This window comes from Populus nigra, chromosome 1 (genome assembly GCF_951802175.1).
Source record: "Populus nigra chromosome 1, ddPopNigr1.1, whole genome shotgun sequence".
Lineage (NCBI taxonomy): Eukaryota > Viridiplantae > Streptophyta > Magnoliopsida > Malpighiales > Salicaceae > Populus > Populus nigra.
The window spans coordinates 9,179,524-9,189,911 of record NC_084852.1 but is presented as its reverse complement, the minus strand read 5'-3'; the positions used below and the strand labels follow the sequence as shown (position 1 = coordinate 9,189,911).

The window sequence follows — 10,388 nt, the reverse complement described above, 5'->3', positions numbered from 1 at the left end:
GGACTTATCATCTTAGGTGAAATATAAAAAATATTTTATATATTCTTAAATAGTATTGATTATAAAATCCTTGTATATGGTATAATAAATAACAACAACTGATGTAGATGAAAACTACAACATTGTAGTTCTTGGACCTTTTTTTCTCGAGGGGAACCTCCTTATCCAATTCTACACAAGCACATCCTATTTTTCAATATCTTCTAGTCATGGTTGTTATATAGCATATAACAAATAAAAATAACCAGTAATAATTATTGGACTCTGATATTAATTGATGTAGACGAAAACAAAAAATAAAGGAGTTTGTTACATGTTAAAACCCTTAAAGACCAAAAAACATCATAAGTATAGAAAGATTACTTTTATTTAATAATATCTTTATTTGTCAAAAGGTAAATACAACCCTACGTATATAAAAAATATATGAAACCTCTAATAATACCAAATAAGAAAAAGTAAACTAGAAAACAAATTCCATTCAAATAGAAAAAAACTAAAAATACATCAAAATAAATAATAATAAAATATTTTTTTTTTAAAAAATCATCCATCACTATTTTGAGAAATCTCATTATAACTTTCTTAACACCAGAATCAATGAATGAAACATCATACTTGTAGCATTCAGATGGAAAATATATAATATTTAAAATATGAAAAGCCAAATTGTGTTTTTTTACAACAATAATTAATAAGTTTATTGGTAGCATTTTATTATTTTTTTATATAATAGTTAATTAAAATTTCAGGATTTTTTTTTTCTTTGATCATGAAGTATTATTTTTTTTATATGAAATTTTAATGTCCCAGGACCATTTTTTTTTCTTTTAGCATGATGTATTATTTTGTAATAAGATCATTTGATTCCAAGCACGAAAAGTAAATAAGATTTCAGGGGACGTTTGTTTGCCTGAAAAGTGGTTATATAGAAACCACTTTCAAATTTTCTTGTGTTTGCTTGCTATTAGAAAAATTGGTCAACGAAAAATACTTTCCAGTCAAAGGGAAATTTGGCTTGATTTCCACGACAATGTTTTCCTTTTATTTTGGGTGGAAAACACTTTTCCAGAAGTTGTGAAAAATTTAGAAATATCATATTATTTGCTTATCATATCAAATTTGGTCCTCAAACTTTTAATTGATATATATTTTGTTTGATTTTTTTTAATTTCATCCCTTAAAATTTAATTTAATTTAATTTTTATATTAACTTTGGTCCTTATTTTTATGATTGTTATTTGCTTTTCTCTTATCATTTTTTTTAATTAAAATTTTTTATCTATCCAATTTTATTCTCATTCTTTTGATTTGATTGTTACTTATTTTATTTGAAATAATTTATAAAATTATAATTATTTTAATTTCATCATCTTTTAATTTTTTAATTTGTTAGAATTAATCTCCATTATTTTGATTATTATTTATTTTATTTGAGATAATTTATGAAATTAGATTTTTTTCAATTTCATTCTTATTCAACTTTTTAATTTGTAAGATTTGTTTCTTATTATTTTAATAAACTTTTTAAAAAATAAAACATTAATAAGCTATTTTTCAGCTTATTTTTCATAACACAACCAAATACTGAAAAATATTTTTAATTTATTTTTCATGATATTATTAAATATTAAAAAAATATTTTCAAGAATTTTTTTTATAAAAAACCACTTTTTTTAAAAAAAAAACATTACTTTTCAGTAAACAAGCCTCAAAGTCTGAATGCAAGAGATTCGAGAGAGAAAAAAGTTACGGGTGGAAGGTAGCCTGCTGCGTGATCATCCAAATAAAACGACCTTCAGAAAAGTCAAAATGGTTTCGCCACTTGTCAAGATCTCATAGGAAATAGCAATATTTCGTTATCAACTTTAATTAATAAGTTACTAATGAAAAGTAGGATTGTACTAAAATTTATTCCCTCATCTTATAAAAGGGCCTTTAACTTTTCTCTATCCATCACAAAACAACCAATTTCCAAACCATGGCCTGTAACCTTTCTCCTCTCACCACCTCCCCTACTGCTATTTCCACCTCCTCTCTGTGCCCCTCAATCCTGAAAAGACACGCTCCATTTGTAGCTAGAAATCAAAGCCATCCCAATTTTCATACAGTTTCATGCAAAGCCAGAAATGATGATAACCAGAACCCTTCCACGAGAAGGGATGTCCTCATTGGTCTAGGAGGTCTCTATGGGGCAACCAATCTCAGCGATCCATTTGCTTATGCTAAGCCAATCCAACCTCCGGACATAGCTGACTGTAGCGTAATAAACGAGCCTGATCCTGAAAATCCCACAAACTGTTGCCCTCCATTAACAAGGAAGATCATCGACTTCAAGCTCCCTTCTCAAAATGAGCCATTGCGAATTAGACGCCCTGCTCATCTAGTTGATGATAACTACATTGCCAAATATAATAGAGCCATTGCTCTAATGAAACAACTCCCTGAAGATGACCCACGTAACTTCACACAGCAAGCCAATGTCCACTGTGCTTATTGTGATGGTGGTTATCACCAAGTAGGGATGCCAGACTTGAATTATCAAGTTCACTTTAGTTGGCTGTTCTTTCCCTGGCATAGATACTATCTCTACTTCTACGAGAGAATCTTGGGCAAACTGATTAATGATCCCACTTTTGCTTTACCATTCTGGAATTGGGATTCCCCTCAGGGCATGCAAATACCAGCCTTCTTTGCCGACCCTAAATCGGCAGTCTATGACCCGCTCCGTGACAAGAGTCACCAGCCACCAAAAATTATTGATCTTGACTTCCCCGGTGTAGACTTTCCTTTGCCAGACCCAGTTCAAGTGGCTAGCAATCTTAATGTAATGTATAGGCAAGTGGTGACTGCCAAGTATCCTACGCTCTTTATGGGTCGACCATACCGTGCCGGAGATGAACCAGAACCTGGAGCTGGTTCACTCGAGGATGTCCCACACACTACAGTTCACATCTGGACCGGTGACGCAGACCAACCGAATCGTGAAAACATGGGTGTTTTCTATGCAGCCGCGAGAGATCCCATCTTTTTTGCTCATCATGGGAACATTGACCGATTGTGGGAAGTATGGAAGAAATTACCAGGTGGAAAAAGAGAGAATTTCACCGACCCTGATTGGCTCGACGCAGCATTTCTTTTCTACGATGAGAACGCTAATCTAGTCCGAGTTAAAATTAGGGATTGTCTTGACACAACAAAGTTGAGATATGGGTTTCAAGATGTTGCTAGTCCCTGGATCAATGCTAGACCAAAACGAAAGCCAAACAAACCAAAGCCGACAGTGCCAGTAGATACGGCAGACCCAACAAAACCAATCGGTCTGTTAAACAAAACTGTAAGTGTTGTGGTTCAGAGACCTAATAAAAAGAGAAGTAAGAAAGACAAAGAAGAAGCAGAAGAAGTTTTAGTGATTGAAGGGATTGAGTATCGAATAGATCTATATGTAAAGTTTAACGTGCTCATAAATGACGTGCCTGACACACCTGGTAAAGCAGACGACGCAGAGTTTGCTGGAACCTTTGTCAATGTGCCTCATAATCGTAACAAGACAGTAAAGACAAGTTTGAGGTTGGGAATTTCTGAGCTATTGGAGGATTTGGAAGCTGAAGATGATGAAAGTGTGGTGGTGACTTTGGTGCCGGTAACAAATATAGGTGAGGCTACCATTGGCACTCTCAGGATTGAGCTTCTCAAGGATTGATCATCATAAAAGGAAACTTATCCTTTCGTTTTTAATCATGTCAAGTAATTCGGTTAGCATTTTTATACCTAGCTAGTAACTTGCACCGAAAAATTTACCAGGTCAGAGCTTCTGTTTAAATAAGGTCCATGTTTAACATGAGTGTTTCATTACTCTTGTAAACAAAATCTGATCGTCAATAAAAAGAAACCTTGTTTTTTCATGTTCTGTTTTCTTAACTTTTTTTTTTTTTTTGTCTTAAATAAGATATGACGTTCTTCTTTGCCTCGAGTAATTTGGTTACCCGATATTATTTCGAAAATTAATTCCTCATTGTATCTTTGTAGCCGTCTGTTTCTCAAACGAGCAAAAACAGAAAGGAATTATTATCCTTTACTACCGCGAATTGGTAGAGGCACCCTGTCTCTCTAACTAACAAATAAGAAAATAAAAAACTATTGCCCATCGCATTTTCACCATGGAGGACTTTAACAGTGTTTTTTTCCCCCCTCTTCATCTTGGTTCTTCTTTTTATATATATTTTTTAATTTAATCCTTTAAAATTTAATTAATTTAAGATTAGAGTTAATTATTTAACTCGGTTAGCTTCACAAGAGTTTCTCACAATATTTAAAAGAGATTTCGAGATTAAATTGATGTTCATTCGGTAAAACCAAATTAAATTTTATTGATTAAATATAATTAAAACTATGAGTACAAAAATTAACATGGGAACAAATTTTTAAAATACATAAAATGCGATGGGCTTATTTTTAAAATATAATTAAAACCAAATTTTCCCCCCCTCTTCAATAGGTGTATGTCGCTTGCTTCTTATTTTTTTTAAAATAGGACGGATAATACATTGTTCACCCCTTAAAAAAATAAACTAGCTCAAGCGTGTGGGCTTGACCCAAGCCCACAAGTTTGGGTTTTTTTTAATACTAAGGTCAGGTGTATTAGACCACCTAGGCCTGAGTGCTTTGCCTAGCCTATTTTTCTGAGGTGTCTTTTATTTTTTTATGGTTACTTAATTTATTTTTCAATCTATATTTAGTTGATTTCAGGTTAGGGTTGATGATTTGTCTGATTAACTTTGCGAAGATTTCTCAAAATATTTTAGTTCAATTTCTTCATTTAATATTGAATTTTTGTTGATTTGTTTTTCTCTAATTTCACCCTTCTACATTTAGTTAATTGGAAATCAAACTTTATAATTTATTTTAACTTACTTTTTATAGAGTTATCGTTGTTTCAAACAAATATCATAACATTATGTGCAAGACCCAATATTGTCCCTTTTTTTTTTTGATAAATTGGGCAATTAACACCCAAAATATAATTAAATGCTGAAATAGCACAGGATGAAAAAGTTTTAGTGAAATAGCACAATTCAAAGATATCGTGGTTCAAAAACGCAATATTTCAATAATATCATGGTCTAGAACCGCGACAACTGATGTCACGGTACACAACCGCGAAATTAATGAAATATTACGTTTTTGAATCGCGACATTTAATTCAATGTTACAGTTCAAAATTATGATATTTTCAAGAAGAGCGTTTTGAGAAATAGCTAGATATTTGATAAAACGGTTAGACAGTCGCCAAAACGGTCAGACCGTTTTAACCACTGTATGGTTTTGGGTCATTTTTGTGTTTTAAGCCTGAAAAAGTTTATAAAATCATGGTTTTTGTTAATCTAAAATTTTATTTACTTTATTATTTTAGAGAGTTAAAATATTTATAATTTTATTAAAATTTGGACAGAGTTTCCTCTATATAAAAACTATACCCAAAATTATGTCCCGCTTAAAAAAACCTACAAAAAAACCACAATAATTGCAATCAACAAATTTTAACTAAATTTGACATATTCTCATATTCCATAATCACAAGTAGTCATAAGAGTTAAAAAAAAACATATATACATGCAATATATATATATATATATATAAAATAATTCAAAAATACAATATTCAAGTAATCCCAAAATATATAAACATAACCCATTTATCTATCTATGTCTACTTCATTTACTAGATGATCCAGGCTTATCAGTAGTATGACTAGATCCACCACCTCCTCCTGCCTAAGAACCCATTTGGCTATGCGGCTGCGGCTGCGTTTTATTTAAAACGTAGTTGCAGCCGTTTGGTTAAAGAAAAATGAGGTATACTGTTTACTGGGTCCCACCTTTTTTCTGCGTTGGAAACGCAGTGTTTGAAAAGCAAGAATTCCTTGCTTTTTTTGCACTGTTCACGTTAATTATATTGTTCAATGAACAATGCAATTAACATGAACAGTGCATAGTGATGCATTGTACATGTGAACAATGCAAGAGAATTGCACTGTTCACTTAAAAAATAGTGAACAGTGCAATTCTCTTGCACTGCGTGGACACTTTTTTTTTAAAAAAATTAGTTTAGAGTGAATTAAATTTATATGCACTGTGATGTGTACAATATTTTTTCTCTCGAAAAACTAGTATAGAGTGAATTAAATTCACTCGCACTGTAATATCAATTTTATATCTGATAATATTTTATCTAATTTTATTACACGCTCAAAAAATTATGAAAACTGTAGTTCTTATCGGATGAATTTTGTACATAATGAAATTATAAATAGTTTAATGAAATAATAAAAAATATTTTATATAAAGTATTATTTATTTCATGATATAATAGGAGTAATTAATTCTACAATATTTAAATTTAAAACCATCAATATTAATATATATTTTTAAAAATTATTTTATAACCTCAATTTCAAAAGCATTCTTAACCAAACACATTAAACTATTTTTTCTTCAACCTCAATTTCAACCACAGTTTTAACCAAACACCTATTTTTTCAAACCAACCTCAACTAAAAGTACTTTTTATAAAACAACTTTTTTCAAACCACAACCACAACAGCTACCGCAATACCAAACACACTCTAAGTGGCCTCGTCCTTGACCATGGAATCATCAAGAGTTAGCCTCTCTTTAAAGGTTTCAAGGCCAGTGCGATATATATTTAACCACCGGGATGCTACGGTGTGAACTTCACTTTTTTCTTCAGTACTACGAAGATAAGATGAAGCCTTTCGACCCTCCCGTAGCAAGAAACCAATCTAATATAAATAAAACATTAATGTTAAATAAAAAGATAAATACATAAAACTCAACGGTCAACATATATTAATCATAAAAAGACTTTATTACTTATGTGATGTTGAATCTGCTGGGTTTGTTGCTCGTACTGCATATATCCAAGTGGAGGAACCTTCTCGGGGTTTTGAGTAATGATCCGTCGTGTTATACTCATATACCAAATCATATACTCCTCATCAACAATTACATTATACATCTCTGTAAATATTTCATTTCTTCATGCATCTCATTATGATACATAAGTACTATGCCGACCTAACTAGTCGCAATCATCATTTTTATCCCTACGAGTAATGACGTGCAAAGCCTCACTCACCATTATATGTGATACTACCTCTTCACTTTAGGAACAATATTGACACCATAATGACATAACATAAATATGTTATTAGATATTCTGTAAAAAAATCGGTTTCTAGTCAATTAAACGAAATTTTAACTAAATTGCATTACCTTAACCTTAATTGACAAAATTTATAGCAAATTCAATCAAATTCTCAAAATGTAACGTTAAAAAAAACTTAACAAAAATAAACATAATTCATGATACATTATCAATTGATATTTTTCATGATCAATTGCATTATATCAAACGCAAATTCATAGCAAATTAATTTAATTAAAAGAAAATACTAAATTCGTCAACTTATCAACAATTCAATGAAACATATAATTCATCATAATTCAACCATATTTATGCTCTATTTCATGAACGTGTGTGTATTTAACTATATTATTAGCCGATTCAAACAATACACACAAAATTCCTAATTCAACAAACCTAAATTAAATGCAATACATAATTAACTGAAATAATTAATTTATTATTAATTCAATTTATTTTCATGTTCAACTATATCAAATAGACTTTAATTGAATATATTTTAAACTAATTCATCATTGATTCAACAAATCTTAAATTCACCATAAATCCTAAATTCAACCTAAACAATTATTTGATTGCAACCAAACCAAATACAAATTAATAGCAATGTAGCATGTTTACCTTGCTTATAGCACTATAATAATGGTTGGGCCAGTGACGACGGTGGTGGCAACAACAAAGGAAACGATGGATTTTCAACATAAAAACATTAAATGATGCTTAAAGACTAGGATGTGTTTGATTTTTAGTTGTTTTAAGGGAAAATATAAGTGATTATCAAGGTTTTCAAGAGAGATTTGATGGAGATGATGAATTTTTTTGAGAGAAAGGGAATGTATGTGTGTTATTGGTGTCTGATCTGTTTAAATTTTAATTGATATTGTGCTTATGAAGCATGACATTTTAAGTTGTCGTGTTTTGGAAGCATGACAAGGTTAAACTAAGTTGTTGCGCGAATTGTTTTTTAAATGGTGTCATTCCTCCCCATTCTTAAATTTACTGTGCTAATTTGATTAAAAAAAAACTATTTTTTTCTCTAGTAAGTCTCTCTCATCACCCAACACTCTCTCTTTCGCTTTCAAAACCCGATTTCTTGATTTCTTGTGTTATTGTCTTGTGTTGATTCCCCATCACTTGTTTGTAACTCAGCTACACCGGTAACAGATTTTTTTTTAATAAAAAATCCAAATTTAATTTCTAGATCTGGATGGGTTTTCTTCGTTTGTGTAAGGAAGTAAGTTTCTGCTATCATTTCTTCATAGCTCTCGCATGTTTAAACCTGCCACTTTATCGTTTTTGCAGATTAGCTTTCTAGATCTTGAAAACTATGATGGAGACTTAGCTTGGCCCTTGAACCTAAACAGTTTCAGCAATTTTTGGAGTTTTAATACTAAGGTAAGCTTTAAAATCTTCATCTACAGTAAGGTTTTTTTTAATCAAATTATGCAAAGCTTCAATGATTTCACGAATTAATGCTTGAATTACTTGAAAAAGTTCACCAGTTCTGTAGCTTTATTTACCATTAGTGAATAATAAATTATAGCATTCATTCAAGGTTATTTGTTAAGAGGTTGAATGTTCATGTTAAGAGGTGTTCAAAATTAGGCTTCTTTGCTTGAGTCTGTGTTCACTTCTATAGGGTTATCTATGATCCATTTCTTCTTTATGAGATGTTAAATAATTTTTGTTTAAGCTCTGCTACATGTTTTTGCAATAATTAATGCTTATTTCTAAAGTAGTTGTGGCCATATTGATAGGAAAAACTTGCACAATTCAATTACTCAGTATAATTTTCCCCTACTTTTCTCTATTCTTACTCGGCCTTTTTGCTTGTACATCCTCCTCACAAACATAGACATAGGCTAGTCTTTAAAATATTCAAGCAAGTACAATTAGTTTATAACTAAACAATGGTTTTTGAAATTGCAGATAATTTACCCAAACTGAATATTGTGGATCAATAGCTGTTTTTTTTTTTATATATATAGTAAACGAGAGAATTATATATTAAACAACCCCATCAAGTAGGTGGAACCAATGTTGTTAAAATCGTGTTTTGACTCGTAAAATCATATGATTTTACGAGTCAAAACATGCATTACGTGTTGAATCGCTTGAAAAAATCGAAAATGGGTAAAATCGGGTTGAAATCGGATGAAATCGCAAAAATGGGACGAAATCGCGCAAAATCGTGATTTCAGGATCGATTTTGCGATTTTGCCAAAATGAGGCGCTGAAACAAAATTTCCCCCCTCATTTCCAGCTGTCAGACGCCTATTGGATTTTTCTTGCACAATCACAGATCAGTCTTCACTTCAGGCGAAAATACTCACAATTTCTTCACAAATCACAACGCACAAAATACTCTTTCCAACCGAACAAATCCCTAATCGGCAACCACAAAAGCGGCGACAATGATCTCCATCCTCCACAAAAGCAGCCAGTGACAGTGCTCACGATCCGGTGACTCCAGTCTTCACTCCTTCTCTTTCCTCAGTGCTCACGGTCGCGGCTTCCTCTTCTGTTTATCGTGATTTTAACTGCGATGAGCCGACAACGATCTCCTCAACAGCTCACGTCTTCGGGCTTCCTCTGCAGTCTTCATTAACAGCGGCACGCCGACAACGATCTCCTTTCTTTCCCATCTTCAACAACAGCAGGCGACATCGGGCCGTCGAGCCTCTTCACCAACAGCCGTTCAGCTCATCATCAACAGCAGCCATTCAGCTCATCATCATCATCTTCAACAGCAGCAGGCGACACCGTAAGTTCATTTTGCCTTCATCATCATCACTGCATTAGTTGATTTTGCCCCTGTAATAGATTTGTATTTTGCCATTTTAAGTGTTAATTGTTAGTTAGTCTGTTACCCTGTAATTCATTTTGCCCGGTCCTGTAATTTGTATATGTATAATGTTAAATTGATTGGGTGAGAAAATTGTTGAATTGAATGCCACAGTATATACTATATATCTTGACTAAATTAGACTAAATATTACTCGGTGAAAATTAGATTGAAAACTGTTGAATTGGACTAAATTGAATGTCATTTCAGTATTATAGGACTGAATTAATTGGATTGAATTGAATTAAATTAATGGGGTGAAAATTGGACTAAATTTAATGTCATTTCAGTATTATAGGATTGAATTAATGGGGTG

The 10,388-nt window shown here is 31.9% G+C and overlaps 1 protein-coding gene and 1 long non-coding RNA gene across 2 annotated transcripts; both read left to right on the top strand.

Moving 5' to 3' along the window:
• The first annotated feature begins 1,946 nt into the window (after positions 1-1,946).
• LOC133680997 (polyphenol oxidase, chloroplastic-like) lies at positions 1,947-3,905 on the top strand. Its single transcript, XM_062104077.1, has one exon. The coding sequence runs from the start codon at positions 1,982-1,984 to the stop codon at positions 3,701-3,703; it is 1,722 nt and encodes a 573-aa protein (XP_061960061.1). The 5' UTR covers positions 1,947-1,981; the 3' UTR covers positions 3,704-3,905.
• Positions 3,906-8,248: 4,343 nt separating this feature from the next.
• Positions 8,249-10,183, top strand: LOC133702009 (uncharacterized). The gene is made up of 2 exons (XR_009843699.1): positions 8,249-8,622; positions 9,491-10,183. It is a non-coding gene; the product is annotated as an uncharacterized LOC133702009 (long non-coding RNA).
• Positions 10,184-10,388: the final 205 nt, after the last annotated feature.

Bases quoted from the DNA above. Each gene is read 5' to 3' on its own strand.
- LOC133680997 (XM_062104077.1), top strand. From the start codon at position 1,982: ATGGCCTGTAACCTTTCTCCTCTCACCACCTCCCCTACTGCTATTTCC.